This window comes from Vulpes vulpes, chromosome 6, assembly GCF_048418805.1.
Source record: "Vulpes vulpes isolate BD-2025 chromosome 6, VulVul3, whole genome shotgun sequence".
NCBI classification, from domain to species: Eukaryota; Metazoa; Chordata; class Mammalia; order Carnivora; family Canidae; genus Vulpes; species Vulpes vulpes.
Genome location: NC_132785.1, coordinates 31,015,538 through 31,033,502, shown reverse-complemented (window position 1 = coordinate 31,033,502; position 17,965 = coordinate 31,015,538). Strand labels below are relative to the sequence as shown.

General features: G+C 35.6%; 1 protein-coding gene across 33 annotated transcripts in view; it reads right to left on the bottom strand.

Annotated features, from left to right (window-relative positions):
- SCEL (sciellin) overlaps window positions 1-17,965 on the bottom strand; it is a 294,897-nt gene that overhangs the window by 6,612 nt on the left and 270,320 nt on the right. For all 33 annotated transcript variants that reach the window (XM_072760824.1, XM_072760813.1, XM_072760822.1 and 30 more), the window contains 4 exons: window positions 10,658-10,720; window positions 4,404-4,496; window positions 3,632-3,703; window positions 1,472-1,546 (listed from right to left, as the gene is read on the bottom strand). In XM_072760824.1, the coding sequence (XP_072616925.1) occupies window positions 1,472-1,546; window positions 3,632-3,703; window positions 4,404-4,496; window positions 10,658-10,720 (303 nt within the window). The remainder of the gene's footprint in view (window positions 1-1,471; window positions 1,547-3,631; window positions 3,704-4,403; window positions 4,497-10,657; window positions 10,721-17,965) is intronic.

The following is a 17,965-nucleotide window of genomic DNA, read 5'->3' as shown; positions in this document are numbered from 1 at the left end:
TTCACATATTAATCAACAAGAAAAGTTGCTTGGCAGACTGGTCCTACAGACGATTGACTTTTGCTCTGATGACTAAGAAAAAGTTCAAGAGCCACTTTAGTAACAGAATTGAAATTCTTCATATTAAGAGCAATACTTATGTGAAGAATGTTTTTCCTTCCTTAAGTTAACAGTAACAATATGAGCCCAGGGAAAGCTTTGATGTTGGTGTTGTCCTTATTAAGATCATACTGTTAATGAAAGACCTTTTTCAAAGGATTATGGGGGGAAAAAAAGCTGCCTTTTTTGTTAGTTTGTTTTTAGTTACCTAGACAGTATTTGTAGTTCTAATGCTTGTGTAAATGACTTTATTCCTCAAAGAAGTGTGACATAAAGGCAAGACACTCAGAGGATCACTGGTACTACAAGATCTTATAAAAGTCACAGAAAGAGGATATAATTTTGATGCCTGGCCCATCCATGTTTTTTCTTAGCAAATAGAGCATTAGCTTATTTTTTTTTCCAAAAACATTTACTGAGTATCTGTTAGGTGTAAAACACAGCATTACAAGCTGAAGCTGTGCTTAAAAATAAGATAGGCCCTTACCCTCAAGAAGTCATATTTCCAGCCTCTGCTATAAAGAAACACCATCAATAGAATGTTGTGCATTTGCATTACAGTTGGCTTTCAGTGGTTGGGTTGAAATGCTAATTACTTTCATTTTGTCCACTGGAAATCTGCAGGATGTATTCTCATGAGCATCACCTATGTGCCCCACTGAACATTAAATGGTAAAGAAGGATCACCAACAGCAAAAGCCTGGTGTTAGTTTACCAGAATTAACTTGATATGCATTGTAACCCCTGTCTTGAGAACTGAGTATGGGCCCAGGGTGGGTCATAGCAGCATATCCATGCAGCTGTTTGCAAGGTGAGCTGGCTCTGGAAAACCACAAGGAGGGAGGGTTGCGGGCACAGTCAAATGATGCAGTGAAGCCTAGGCACTAAAAATGTGACATTAATAGTGACTCCTGGGAATCAGCAGAGGGGCTGATCTGGTAGGCAGCTGTATGGCATGGAAAGTTCTAGTGGCATGGAAAGTACATCAAGTATATCAAAATTAAAGAGCAGCAACATCCCAGAAGCCAAAGAATGAATTCCTGGATGCAGAGATTGTTGTATGTTGCTCCATTCATACACATGTGTAACAATCACCATCAAGAGTGCCATCTCTAAGTACAATGGACAAGAATCACATCTTTCAATATTATATATACAATTAAATATATCTAATGTGAATATAAAATATATTATATATAAATGTATATATGCATACATGTATATACTTATACAATAAAATATATAAAATATACATTATATATAAAAGTGCATATATTACACATATATGTATATATGTACATATAGTTTAAGTGTGTGCATATATATATATATATATATATACTTTCAAGTGTGGAAATATAGACAAACTCACCTATCTGAAGTCGAATAAACAGTTTGTATGTATTTTCCAGAGATATTCTCCTGATATCCATCCTTCAGTGATTTACTAGAAACAAACATAAATGGACATATAAGAATTGGACAATTTCCATCTTGTTGTACACACTCACATGCATGTGACGAAGCACACACACACCTCCTCATGCAGTCTTATTATTTTTTTCTGTGATGTTACAAACCAGGACCATGTATTAACATCCTTTTCTTTTTTTTTAAGATGGAGAAGAGCTAATACATAAGCCATCTCTAAGATGACCGAAGTTGACATATCTCCTGAAGTAAATAGAGAATAGGGCAAGGAGCACAGGAACACACATGAACCATCATTTCTTGTGAAATTTATGCTCTTCCCTTCCTCAATCATTTACTAAAAGAAAGCCACATGTAATCTAAAGAGAAAAGGAAATACACTAAGCATGAGCCAGTGTAAGCGCCTATAAGTATCACCATTCAGGTAGAAAAGCAGGGATTCTTGAGCTTTTAGAGAAAACTATAGAAATGCTTATTTTTACTTGAACACATCCAAGAAAGAATAGTCTAGAATGAAAGAAAAAGAGAGTACTTTTAAGTCCTATTTGCTTCATTTTTCAGACTGCCCCAGTTTGTAAATGTCAGTCTTTCCCCCCAAGTGGAGTGAAATCTGCAATGCAATAGCCAGCTGGCAACTCATAATTGCTTCCCAAGTACTTATGCTTTCTGGGAGTATATTAGGGCTGGAAGCAACACATTCCTATTATTTCATACAGTTAGTGGTAATCCTACAACCTTCACCTAAAATATTTAAATAAGAAACCTTTCTCTCCCTCCAAACTGCCAACAGGCAGACTGTTGCCAGAAATAGAATCTATTTGGAACATACAAACCAAAATGATAAGTAAGAGTTTGCACATATTTGTACATAATACGTGTATTATTACTCCCATTTTATTGATGAGGAAACTGAGATTTGTACAGATTAAGTAGCTTTTGCCAAGACCACATGGTTAGCAAATGACACAGATTCAATCCTGAATCTGATGCTAGGACCTCTTACACTATACTGCAATATCAGTGTACAGTTTAGGGAGAATTAGATTCAGCAGAAAAATCAAACTTGAAGCTGTGTTTTATGAGGAAAATTATGTGTGGTTTTGAGAAACATCTTCTGGAAAATTGTCCACCTTCTGACATACAATGAAGCTCCTAGAATCCTTTCAGGGACCCCTCTCTAGAAATGCTCTCCTTTCTTTGAAATGAGTTCTGGTTAACACATACATCACATTGATCACATTTGGAATACCCTTCAATATATTACCCCACAGGCTAATTCTTGTTTTTGTACTCCTTGAAATTGAATGGGGTGTGAATTAATGACCTTGATTGACATTTTCCTCAACATCCATCACTCCAAGCAGTAGATATTGGGGCATATTAATTCTCTGTAATTTGGGCCAGAGTGTATCTACTAAAGGTAATACCCCTTATTTCAGATTAGAGGCAAGCAATAGTAGATAGAACCAGAGTAGTATATAGAACTATTTAATTAAAGTGACCTTGAAATTAGCATAGGAATATTTTTTAATAGATTTATTTTTAATTGGTGTTCAATTTACCAACAATTTTGCATTGTGTGATTTTATAAAGCTTGCTATAAACATATAGTTACATATGATAATGTGAGAACTTACAAATGGTTATCCCACTATGCATACACTTGTTATATTCAAGTATTTGGTTCATCCAACGACTATTTATGACTATTTGCCAGCTACTTAATATTAGAAACATTATAAAGAATTATATACCTAGAACTCAATATATTCCTAAGTGGTCTTCTTTTTTATAATTTCTTTTTTTAAAATATTTTATTTATTTATTCATGAGAGACAGAGAGAGAGGCAGAGACATGGGCAGAGAGAGAAGCAGGCTCCCCATGGGGAGCCAACTGGGGGACTCAATCCCAGGACGCCAGGATCATAACCTGAGCCGAAGACAGACACTCAACCACTGAGCTACCCAGGCGTCCCTCCTAAGTGGTCTTCTATTTGAAAAGAGCAAGCTTACTCCAAAATAATAGGATCTCTTCTTACATACAGATTTTTTTCAAAATTAGAATAAATGTAGCAAAATATTTTAAATAAATGCCCAGTACCTGTTCTCCACATATGTCCTTGTATACACAAAGGTATCCTTTGGTCCTGCATGCCTGGTTTCAGCATTGAAGCTGCAATACAAACATTTACTCAAGGTTTAAAGTTTATTTACAAGAATAATGAAAACAATAAGGCTATTATCTAATTTAATGTAAAAAATAGTGCTTAGATTTTTTTAAAAAATTGTAACTTTTGAAATGTAATTGTTAAAAGGGTATTAATCCACTTCTGCAAAACTTCTTAATAACTCCTATTTTGTTCTTAGCTTCCACTGTCTTGGTCTACTTCCAGAATACTGCTATGAAAATTGGTCACTCAGAAAATCTGTCATAGAGCATATCGATTATTGGGAATATTTGTATAATATATTTTACTGTTTGTTTCCCAGGCATCTCATTTGTATTTTCAAACCATAACATTCCCTGCAAACCTCAAAAAGTTTACCTTAATGAGCTAACAAGATAACATCTAATTTAATGAAACTTTAAATCTACTTAAATAATATCAACATAAATGTCACAAACAGGCTTTTTAAAAAATGTAGAATTTTCAGAGAAAAATCACACTTACACTTTACTATCCAGATATCAAAACTTACCAATGACTAAGTTGCTAACTTAATGCCTTTGTGTGAAGCATATAGCATATAGCATATAGCCACTGATAAAATGATAAAGTATGCATTTCAAACAAGGGATCAGATCATATATAAGATGATTTTTAAAAACAGAAGAAGAGTCCTGTCATTTGGTTTACAATTGGCTACAGCACCTGAGATTCTTCCTGGCTTCATAAGAATGGGCAGGAGTTCTAGTAAGCTGGTTATTTAAAGCATCAGTGGATCCAACGATTTGGCCATCTACCCTGGGAAAGCAAACACAAATATCTGGCATTTCTAAGGTCATTTAGAAGTTTATTGTTTTGTGAAAATTTTGTTCAATTAACATTTTTAACATATAGTAAACCTCTTTATATTGGTCTGGTTTCTGTGCAGATACTCAAATAGAATACATGTACTATTTTACTCCTCCACAGCAACCACTGTTTTACCTTTAAGAATAATCTACAGGCATGTGTCATATTATCTAACACTAGGATATAATACATTTTCACTGAAAGCAAAAACCATCTGAAATTGGTTCCGGTAACACTGTCAAACCAGCAGCGCCACTGCAGAAAGCTTCTCATGCACAGTTTATCTTGAGAGTTTATCAATTTGATGAAAATTATCCAGGGATTGCTTTTAGAAATTCCAGTTTCCATGTTGTTTTTAATGGAAAGCAATATTTTGAAGTTTACAGAACCCTGACCTAGATTTCTGCTAATTAAAAAATACCACTACACTTAACAAAGTGTAGGCATATTTTCTTTTTCCTCTGGAACAGAGGAAAACTTTAATGAAGTAATAGTAAAAATTATAGCCACTTTTCTCCCTCCACGTTAGTAAACTCTGATATAGAAGAAATGTGAAAACCAAGAGGACAGTTTAGATCTTAATCAAGCCTTATCATTTCTAAACACACTGTTCCTTCTATTTCAATAGCACTTAAAGAGGAGGAAAATATTTGTTCACATATTATCTCTGGCATACCGAAAAATCATCTTCTAGTTTTAAGACAGATGTTTCATAAAACATACAGCTATATTAAGATGATACTAAGTAACGAGAAAGTAGAATTAACGTCAGAAGATTTTCTAACCTGATTATTAGAATATGTCATTCCAGGAATAAAAAAAATAAATAGCAATTGTTTGGAAAATACTCAAATCATATAATATATAATACAAAACCCAATTTTAAGAAATAAACAGCTTCAAAGAACAAAAGTTGTGAGTTTGAAATGTGTTTGCACCGTCCTTAGCAGTATAAAAATCAAATATCACCAGTTAGCAAAGTCTTCAAATAGGAAAAGGAAATTGCAAACAGTACTGTTTTTCTAAAAAGATTTTATTTATTTATTTGAGAGAGAGAAAGAGAAAGCATGAGCAGGAGTAGAGGCAGAGGGAGAAGCAGACTCCCCACTGAGTGGGGAGCCAGACATGGGGTTTGATCCAGGGACTCCAGAATCATGACTTGAGCTGCAGGCAGATGCTTAACCCACTGAGCCACCCAGGTGCCCCACAAACAGGACTGTCAAGGACTGAATTGTCTCTCTCCAAACAAAATTCATATGTTGAAACCCTAACCCTCAATGTGATTTGGAGACAGAGCCTATAAGAAGGTAAAAAAGGTTAAGTGAGGTCATGGGTGGGGCCATAGGACTTGTGTTCTTTAAAGAAGGGGAAGTGACATGAAAGATCTCTGTGTGTTTGTGCACATAGAGAGGAGAGGCCATTCACAGTGAGAAAGTGGCCATCTGCAAACTAAGGAGAAAGGCCTTGGGAGAAGCCAAGACTGAGAACACTTTGATCTGGACTTCTAGCTTCCAGAGTTGTGAGAAGAGAAATTTCTTTTGTTTAAGCCCCCTGGTCTGTGGTATTTTATTATGGCAACCCAGACAGAGTAATAATACAAGTAACATTCCTAGTTGTGTTTATAATGAGATTAATGACTTTGCCTTCATGAAGATTTAATTTTTATAACTGTGAATAAAAACCAAATATTACTAAACAAATTTGAAATATGGAACAATAAACTATTTGATGGATTTTGCTCCATCCAGGAGGTTTGGAAGATGAGAAATTTTAAAAAAATAAAAATAACTTTTATTTTAGAGTAGTTTTAAATGTATGGAAAAATTGCAAAGAGTGTGGAAAATTTGTGTCTACCCTTCACCCAACTTCTCCTATTACTAATATCTTACATAACCGTGGTATGTTTTTCGAAACTAAAGAATCAACATTGGTACAGTACTATTAACTAAACTACAGACTTCATTTGTATTTTATCAGTTTTTCCACTGATGTCCTTTCTCCATTCCAGAATCCGAACCAGTACATATCTTCCACATAATCATCACGTCTTTTTAGTCTCCTAGGGTCTGTGATAGTTTACTAAGTCTTTCTTTGCTCTTCATGAGATGGTGATAGATGTTACACAGGAAATTCTATCTTGATGCCAATAAGTGGTAAAGATTTTTTTTTATTATTTAGAACCATAGAAATAGTTAGAAAATACTTTGACCACCAGTGAAATAACCTGCAGTGTTTTTTTATAATGCTACTGGGTCCCATATCCAGATATTCTGGTTTAATTAGCTTGAATTATAGCTTGGGCACTGGGATTCCTTTAAGCCTCTCCAGTAAGTCTCATATGCAAATTAAGGTTACAAACCATCACCTTAGAGGTTGGGCAGCCCAACTTTTTACCCAAGAGAGCACTGGTTCTCAGAGTGCGATCCCTGGGTCAGCAGGTAGTTGTAACATACACTAAAGTTTAGGAACTCTGCAATCAAGGAAACTCTGCCCAAGTATTCCTCTCATATACCTTAAGTAATCCTTATAAAGGATAACTCATGATTCACAATGTTTGTTGTTTAACAGTTTTATGGTTAAGAAGTTACTCTTCAGGGGCACCTGGGTAGCTCAGTGGTTGAGCGTCTGCCTTTAGCTCGGGTTGTGATCCCGGGGTCCTGGCATCAAGTCCTGCATCAGGCTCCCCACAGGAAGCCTGCTTCTCCCTCTGCCTGTGTCTCTCTCTCTGTATATCTCTCATGAATAAATAAATAAAACCTTTGAAAAAACAATAACAAAAAAACAACACAATAAAAAAGGAAGTTATTCTTCATCGAAACAAATTGTTGAATTATAACTTCCAATTAATGGTCATAGTTTTGTTTCTTACTAAATAACAACTCTACGAAATATAAATTCAAACACTGTGTAGGATCTTATAAAATTTCTAATGAAATTACTCTTGAGGAAATATTTCCTGCAGTGGAAATTCACCTTGAAAATTTACCTATCTGGAACCATCATACATCACCAGTGAGAGTATAAAATGGTACAGCTGCTCTAAAAACAGTCTGGTGGTTCCTTAGATGGTTAAACATAGAGTTACTACACAATCCAGCATTTCCAGTCCTAGGTGTATACCCAAGAGAAATGAAAATATATCCCACACAAAATCTTATATATACCGCATTTTCCTAATAGTTAAATACAATCCAAAAGTCAAAAACAGTTCAAATACCCATCAATTGATGAATAAACAAAATGCTGTTTAGCCATACAACAGAATAAATACCATTTGGGAATAAAAAGAAATAAAATACTGATATGCACTGTAATACAGATGAATCATAAAAATATTATGCAAATTGAAAGAAACCACTCATAAAGGAGCACATAGTGTACGATTCCATTTATATGAAATGTTCAGAATAGGCAATTCATAGAGACAGAAAAGTAGATTAGCAGTCGCCTAGGGCTGAGGGGTTGGGGAGAAAATGTGTGACCGCCAATGGAATGGGGTTTCTTTCTGAGGTGATAAATATATTCTAAAATGGGTTGTGGTGATGGTTGTACAATTCCATGAATATACTGATCAGAAACATATATTTATTTGGACATTCTATTACTATACAAAGGGAATGCATTCATAAAATGAATCAAGTCTCAGTTTAGTAGATTGGCCCAGGACTCTTATTTAGATTTCCATTGTCTTACTAATTTACCCTGAACAACCTGACATTTAACACCATAAAACAGTTTCAGCTGATAAACATCGATACCATTGCAAACTTTATGAATCTCTTTTGCATTAAGAATAAAATCATATTAAGAGCCCACTATTTTGTGTTATATGTGTTAGTGTTTACCTCTATAAAATGTCTTGAACTCTTGTAAGAAATTTCAAATTTTAAATATATTTTTTAAAAAGTACTCTACTGTATGGGACGTCTGGGTAGCTCAGTGGTTAAGCGTCTGCCTTCCGCTCAGAGCGTGATCCTGGAGTCCCCGAATCGAGTCCCATATCGGGCTCCCTACACAGAGCCTGCTTCTCTCTCTGCCTATGTCTTTGCCTCTCTCTGTGTGTGTCTCTAATGAATAAATAAATAAAATCTTTAAAAAGAAGTATGCTACTGTAAAAAAATAAAAGAGGACTTGCTGCCAGAACACTTGGGTTCATTCATCTCTGATTTACTAACCTTCCACACTTAGTCAAGTCTCTTACTTTCTGTGAGTTTTCTCAATTTTCTGTTAAATATTTACCCAGTCACCCATTTTGACAGTCCTTTTTGCAGCTAGAATACATGGGCACAAAAGTTGGGTCCAGAGACTTCTTTTTTCTACTCTTTTCCAGGTGAAAATTTTTATTACAGTTGTTGTCAGTGCCAGGGTGGTGGTTACATTTTCCATTTAATGTTTCAATGGCAGAACCTATGATTTCTCATACATAGGCAGGACTGTGATAGGACTGAAGGAGAATGATCAATAAATGGTCTTGTAGTGGTGGTGATTAAGGCCTCTAGATGTAGTAACCAAATGGGATGATTCCTGTCTCCCAGGGGAGAGAGTGGGTGCATCCGTGAAAGTTTATGTCATAGTTGGATTATCTGAGGCAGGAGACACAGATGAATTTGCAGAAAGGGAAAGGAGACTGTGTGCACTTTATCGTCAACCATGGTGTTTTCCATTTACACACTATTTTCTTTTTTTTTTTACACACTATTTTCAATGCAGAGGGCCACACCCACACTGCTTAGCATTAGGAAGCCAGAAAGATCATGGGGAGTTGGAGTAAACTCAAGGTATGAAGAGCCAGAAACTGGAAGGCAGCAAAGAATCTCGGTTATAGAAAATAAAGAAGCCAACAGGCAGAAGGAAGAGTGGGAGAAAAATAGGGAGGAGCCAATACTCAGGGAGTAGCTGAGTTACAATAATGACAAAGAACTAGGGTTAACGGTATCCAGGGATTCCTGATGGAATGTCGTCTGGCCAAGAGGGAGCAGCCTTCCAGCTATGCTGCCATTCCTATTCCTGAATTTCGATAAAATTCCATTTCTTCATTATCTTTCCAATAAAAGCCACACTGAAATTGGAGCATCTGTCACATCATATTAAATGAGAAGTTCCTTAACCATATGTAATAATCATTTACTTGTAATTTTTTTACCTTGATCACATCCAGATAATACTTCAGTAAGACTGGTTAACTGTAAGCCCAGTCCTATTCCCGAAATAGTGGATGTTTTTCAAAGATAAATGGATCCTATTGAAAAATTTCCCTCCTTCATTTTATCAAAGGCTTTCATGTGATCACAAGAAGAGAAGGCAGAAGACAAGTTAGGGAATTGAGGGAACAGAAAGAAACTACCCATTAAATGTAAGAGTCTTTTGTAGACATTATGGGGAAAAGTGATCCAGCTCTCTGCCTGCTTTTCCATTGCCCACACATAATATTGACAATATCATTTCTTTGCGTAACAAAATTTTTAATAGAAAAGACAACTGCACCTTATGAAGTTAAAAAAAAGAAACCTATTATTTTTGGGTCCCCCATATGTAGAGAGAGATTGCAAAACAGGGGAAAAAATGTTTAATTCTTTCTTAAAAGTCTATAACAACAATGAAGTATATAACTCTATCCCAACTTTCCTTGTAAAAGAAAATACAACAATTTTAATGCTGTTATACTCCATGGGGAAAAGAAATTTCAAAAGTAGGTCCTGTTTTGTAGTTGTGATGAATTTGTGCATTCTTTTAGTACTAGGTATCCAAGGAAGAGATTCCCAGAGTGCTTTCTGCACCACTGAAAAACTACTAAGCAACAATAAGTAAAAATAAATCTTCACAGCCCGAGTGCACAGCTTTAAATTTCCATGATGCCTTTCACACAAAGCTATTGAATAGAAGGTCCTCAGTCAGAATTCCAACAGAATTTGAATTTTGTTAATTTTTTCCATTTTTGTTAACTTTGTTCAACTCTTACGTACCCCATATATTGATTTTTGTATTTCAATAGTATTTATATCTAAATACCATAATACAATTCAACTTCTCAGTAAATCTTCTAAGATTATATAATTTAGGTAGGCTTAGATGGGATTGATAACAAAATAATAAATTATAATAAGTCTTACCTTTCATTTTTATTTTTAGGCACATTAGAATTTTTTTCAATTACATTTTTCAGGTCTTGGTCTCTATGGAAGAAAAAATATATATAATTAATATGTATACATATATATATGTATTATATGGGACATTGGAAATCTGACATTGATCTATTTGATCTATACAGCTCAAATATAAGAGCATGGATTATGTGTGAGAGAGAAATATAGAACTAATATTTGGAAATTTTAAGAAACTTGGTCTGAAAATAACCGATTTATAGTCCCATTCAATTAAAATTTAATGATTACTAACTTTGTGTCACAAAGTATTATGTATTTTCACATGGATTATCTCATTCAGATCTCACAAAATCCTGCAGGACAGCATCTGGGACTCAGGAAAGCTAAGTGAATTTTCCAAGGTCAATTAACTAATTTGTAAAAGAGTCAAGATTTGAGGCCAAGCCACCTGCCCATCTGAAATCAATTCTTGGATATTTAATTAGAGACTTCATTCCAGCTTTGTAGATCACAGAAACATGAAACCCAAAATTTGAATAAACAAGTCACAATGTGGAAGATAAATGGGACAAATAGATTCTTGAATTTTGATCTGCAGTAATGATTTGATACACTTTTCATGATATACAGTGTCCTCTCATATGTTACTCATATATTATTTATTTATATATTTGGTTGTAACTCTAGTAGTTCTTGTTTTTTTCCACCATGAGTTTAGAAAAGCCTTTGTCATGAACTTGACTGACTGAATTTTGAGCTGCAATAATGATTTGATACACTTTCATGATATACAGTGTCCTCTCGTATGTTATTCATACATTATTTATTTATGTATTTGGTTGTAACTCTGGTGGTTCTTGTTTTTTTTCCCCATGAGTTGGAAAAGATTTTGTCATGAACTTGACTGACTAGGAGCCTTGGTTAGGAGTCAAAAACGATGAAGTCATCTCTTCCCCTATTTCTTTGGGCAAGTTAATCAAACTTCCTAATTTTTCTTTTGTAACCTGGGCTAATAATATCTAATTTCATAAGGTTGTGGTGAGAATGAATGAGCTAATATAAATTAAATCATGGCACAATGACCCCAGTTGTGGGTGAACTGAATAAGCATAAATAAATGAAGTTATTAGAAGTTCAATGGTGCAGCAGTAGGCACTATTGATTCCAGTATTTTGACAGGCTACCTTTTCATTCTTATTTCTGCTCTAATTTTTCTTTTTACCTTTGGCATTAGCTCTAGTTTTCATAAATCTCTCTTCTTATGATTGTGAATAGTAGGTTTAAATAAGGTTATTATACATGGAATCAAAGTACTGACTCTCACAAAATTAGTATTGATAAGTATGAAAAATTTTATAAAAAGTTCTTGTAGTGTAACAAGATTTAATACTCTTTTTATATAACCATCCAAACCAGATAAATCTGCAAATTAGCCAGCATTCCATAGCTACACTTAAACTTCACATTTAAAATACTGGTTGCATAATTTTGAAAATGTAGAAATTAGATTATTTTTTAATGTAAGTTACAGTAGGGAAAATATGCTTATTAATACATGTAAAAAGCAGAAGATTTCAGAAGTAGCTCAAAAGTGTCACAATCATTTGATTCTTCAGTCTGAATGATGTAAACTTCAGAACTGACTCCCTCAACATAACTGCTAGAACTAGGTAAGGAAAGCTCCCAGATCACATCATTCAAATTAGAAATGGAGACAGAAGGCTTTTGCTGAACCCCTGATGGTCCTTTGCTAATTATTAGAGCTACCTTCTTGGCCTCAGGGGCCACTGTACTATTTTAATAATCTGGCATTAAGTGATCCCCTTTTATCATTTTAAAATAATACTTCACTAAATACTTGGGTGTAATGAAATATAATTAAGAGATGTATTGTGATATTATATAGCCCAGTTTTCTAGCAGTGCCAAACTAGGATGGTTGGCAGTGGTAAATAGTGAGAGATCACCAAAACGTGTATCTTGGAGGAATTAGAATTTTGTCCCAGTAAATGAATTTTGTCCCAGTAAATGAATCTCCTTCCACTGCTAACCTAGGATGAGCTGAGTGCCATTTTTTAAGGACACAGGTGGTTTTCTTTTCTTTTCTTTTTTTTTTTTTTTTTTGACACTGGTGGTTTTCGCTACAACTTGTCAGTAGAGTCCCATTACCATGGCCTTACGTGGCCTTGAATACAGAAGCTGCTCCACACATATTTGTGAAATTAAATTTAAGTTCTCTTTTTCTACTTCTCTAGGGGAAATTTTTAAGTGCCTTACCTAGCTCTGGGAAAAGATATTAAAGGGGCCCTCACGAGGAAGACATTAGACCCTGAACCTTTAAGGTAGTCAGCTCTACCACATCTAGGTGCATATAGTGTGCACCATGACCTTCTAGAAAAAGATCACTAAAGGCGGTGATGGATATTTTATCTCCATTGGTGTCAGTCACCTGGAACCTGCCTTACTTCACCTCTGAATTACATATTTGTTTTTTACAGCTTTCAACTCTTGCTTTTTTTCCTTGTTTTGGGACATTGTTACAGGTCAAATTGTGTCCCCCCCAAAATCATATGTTGAAGTCCTAATGTTAATGGTCAAAATGTGACCTTATTTAGAGAAAGGGTCTTCACACAAGTAGTCAAGTTCAAATGAGGTCATTGGTGTGGGCCCTAATCCAATTTGACTGGTATCTTTACAAGAAGAGGAAATTTGGACTAAGACACACATAGATGAAAGACAACATGAAGATATATGGGTGAAGGCAATCTTCTACAACCCAAGGAGAGAAACCTGGAGTAGATTCTTCTTAATCTTCAGAAGGAGCCAACCCTACAGATATCTTATTCTTGGACTTCTAGCCTCTAGAACTGTGAGAAAATAAATTCCTATTTTCAGTCAATCACTCTGTGGTACTTGTTATGGCAGTACTAGAAAACTAATAAAGATCTCCTTTTACTCTCACAACAAGATTACATTTAGTTTTTTTGGTCTGATCCTGGACATCCTCACTTCTGCTGGTACTTTCTGTTCATTCCTGGCTGCTGCAGACACTGGATCTTTGCATATCCTCCTACCCCTGCCCCAGGACCCAAGCCTTTTTGGATTCCAGCTATCATGAAGGACAGCAGAAATGAGTTTGGACCTGAAGAATAAGAAGCCAGAATCTAACAAATTTACTAACTACAAATAGGTAACTCAAAATTGAAACCTATGCATGCCTTCAAAGAAGCATATTCTGAAAGTGATGTAATTATGAATCATCGAATAAGCCATATTATTAGTGGTTTCATAAAATTTTTGCTGTTTCTATTAAATAGCATCACATATCAAGTTTGATGGAGTGGATTATAAGATTTTATTCTGAATAATCTATACTAATATTTAAAGCAAAATGAAAAGTTCCAGACTATGAAAATCACAAAATTATTTGCTTTGGTTGTTTACCTTGATTGATGTCATCAGCTAGATCTGAAGATCCAATAAAAGAACTTCAGATTGCCCATAAACTTTCTAAGACAAAGTATATAAAAATAAATTTTCACTCTTTAATTAAGAACACATCTATTGCATGGTGTCTTTTACACTGTGGAGGAAAATGAAACACTGTGAGTCAAAGTGTGGCAAGTCGATTTTTATAGAAGCCCAGCTATGTGCAGAAGGGTGGGGCAAAAGCTTGATTCCATGGCAGTTGCAGTGAAAGGAAGACCTTATGACTAAATATTTATGAGAATTTGGAACTAGCTCCAAGTAAAGTCACCAGTTCTCTGTGGACACAGCGAGAAATGAACAAAAGAAATTTTATTAACCTTTGCAAATAAAAATGATTTTTTAAATGTAGATTTCAAAATTTGGGGGGAGGGGGAATGAGTCATCTGTTGTGTAGAGTCACAGCACAAATTTTGAATGTTAGCATTTATCCTTGCTATAGTAGTGTAATTTATTTTCTACTGTCCCATTAAGGCATATAACACTCCCTTACAGAGAAGATTAAGAAAAAAAATAGGTATTACTATGTCTGCTATTATACAACTTTTCTCAAGATAAATTCTGCATGAGAGAAAGTTAACAGCTCACTCACCACTGCTCTTCTTCTTTCATGAGGGTGTGGGAGGTATTTATTAAAAGCTGCAATATGTTTCTCTCTCTACAGCTTACTTAAATTGCTTTTGTAGAGTATCAAACATATTTGCAAAAGTAAGAGCCTCCATATAAAAAATTTACTATGGCACTTCTTTTGTGCCAAGAACTAAATCTTAGGCATTAAGCTTTAGTTCAAAACTAATATTTGTCTCTCTGAAAGGACTCTAGAATACAGTGAGATAACATATAATTCTTCAGCTCTGTTGACATGGCAAAATGGGCCCAGATGTATATATCTTTATAGTTCTTTTCAATGAAAGAGTCTAAAGAAATTAATTGATCTCTAGAGAAATTGGACAATATAGGTATTTTAAATATAAGATGTAACCAATAATTTTAGTGGCTCTAATTCACCATGGTTGATTGAGATTATGTCATGAGCAAGAGATAGTCATTGGCTTAAACAAGCAGACCAATTGTAACATATCAGATTCCTTCAGTCTGGTTTCACTCATGGAGAGATCAAAATGTTGGAACTAGAAAGCAATAAGCTTTACATAGCTGGATGATAAAAGGTCTGTGATTAGTTGGGGATTTTAACCTTTAATTCACAAAGTATTTCTTAAGAACCTAATATATTCCAGGCATTGTGCTTTGCATTGTAAATAAAGAATTGAATAAAAGAGACCCAATCCTTACCCTCAAAAATCTTATAGTTGGGGAGAGATGATTAAATAATAATTCCTGGGGATCCCTGGGTGGTTCAGTGGTTTAGTGCCTGCCTTTGGCCCAGGGCATGATCCTGGAAACCTGGGATCGAGTCCTGTGTTGGGCTCCTTGCATGGAGTCTGCTTCTCCCTCTGCCTGTGTCTCTGCCTCTCTCTCTTTCTCTCTCTCTGTGTGTGTGTGTCTCATGAATAAATAATAATAATAATAATAATAATTAATAATAATAATAATAATTCCCTCTAGAAGACAAATGCTATGGGACAGGAAGGTTAGAGAGTTTATCGAAAAGAAGCACTGACATGGATGGGGTGGGTCCAGGGGGCCTCTCAGAGCTAAGTAAGAGACACCTATTTTGAGACCTAAGGAATAAGTAGAAGTTATCAATGCAATACAGATGAAAGATGGGTGGAATTTGTTTGTGTGGGGAGCATGATGAGGGTAAGGGTTGGAAAGCCTTTGGAGGAAGGATAAAGTAGGCTTTGGAAACCAGGTTAGAGTATGGCCATTGTCCAATGGTGATGGGAAACCACTGGAAAATTTAATCAGAATGAGGTGATCAGATTTGTGTTTTAGGAAGATCACTCCACAGTGTGGCCAGTGGATTGAAGAGCAGAAGGCAGGACTGGCAGCAAAAGGACCATTTAGGAGACTGAACTGCAATCCGGTTATGGTAGTATCAGGAAAGATGAAGTGTCTTAGTTCCTGAGATAGAAGGATCCAAAGTGACCTACTGATTATGTGAAGAATGAAGAACTGGAAGGTTCAAGATTATCACCTCCGCCCCACAGCTTTCTTTCTTGAGCAGAAATATGAGAAATCTGTATCAAGAAGTTAGGGAGAACTCCTTCTCTTGTTGGAATACTAAACCCTTGGGGCAGGGCAAGATGGTGGAGGAGTAGGGTTCCCAAGTCACCTGTCCCCACCAACTTACCTAGATAACTTTCAAATCATCCTGAAAACCTAAAAATTCGACCTGAGATTTAAAGAGAGAGCAGCTGGAATGCTACAGAGAGAAGAGTTTGCATTTCTAATAAGTACAACTCGTTTTTAGCCACTCTGCACTGAGCAAAATGACTGGAAAGAAGAACTCACCACAAAAGAAAGAATCAGAAACAGTACACTCTGCCACAGAATTACAGAATTTGGATTACAGTTCGATGTCAGAAAGCCAATTCAGAAGCACAATTATAAAGCTACTGGAAAAAAAGCATAAAGGATTCAAGAGACTTCATGACTGCAGAATTTAGATCTAATCAGGCAGAAATTAAAAATCAATTAAATGAGATGCAATCCAAACTGGAGGTCCTAATGATGAGGGTCAATGAGGTAGAAGAAAGAGTGAGTGACATAGAAGACAAGTTGATGGCAAGGAAGGAAGCTGAGGAAAAAGAAGAAAAACAGTTAAAAGACCATGAGGAAAAGTTAAGGGAAATAAATGACAGCCTCAGAAGGAAAAATTTATGTTTAATGGGGGTTCCCAAGGGTGCTGAGAGGGACAGAGGACCAGAAAACATATTTGAACAAATCATAGCTGAGAACTTTCCTAATCTGGGGAGAAAAACAGGCATTCAGATCCAGGAGATAGAGAGGCCCCCCCCCCTAAAATCAGTAAAAAACCGTTCAACACCTTGACATTTAATAGTGAAACTTGCAAATTCCAAAGATGAAGAGAAGATCCTTAAAGCAGCATGAGACAAGAGATCCCTAAGTTATGTGGGGAGAAATATTAGATTAACAGCAGACCTCTCCAGAGAGACCTGGCAGGCCAGAAAGGCCTGGCAGGATATATTCAGGATCTTAAATGAGAAGAACATGCAGCCAAGAATACTCTATCCAGCAAGGCTCTCATTCAGAATAGAAGGAGAAACAAAGAGTTTCCAAGATAGGCAGAAACTGAAAGAATATGTGACCACCAAACCAGCTCTGCAAGAAATATTAAGGGGGACTCTGTAAAAGAAAGAGGATGCCCAAAGAAATAATCCACAAAAACAGGGACTGAATAGGTATTACAATAACACTAAATTCATATCTTTCAATAGTAACTCAGTGTGAATGGGCTTAATGATCCCATCAAAAGAGGCAGGGTTTCAGACTGGATAAAAAAGCAAGACTCATCTATTTGCCATCTAAAAGAGACTCATTTTAGACCTAAGGACACCTACAGCCTGAAAATGAAAGGTTGGAGAACCATTTACCATTCAAATGATTCGCAAAAGAAAGTAGGGGTAGCAATCCTCATATCAGATAAATTAAAGTTTATCCCAAAGACTATAGTAAGAGATGAAGAGGGACACTATATCATACTTAAAGGATCTACTCAACAAGAGGACCTAACAATCATGAATATTTATGCCCCTAATGTGGGAGCTGTCAAGTATATCAATCAATTAATAACCAAAGTTAAGACATACTTAGATAATAATACACTAATACTGGGAGATTCCTACACAGCACTTCCTGCAAATGACAGATATTCTAAGTACAACATTTCCAAAGAAACAAC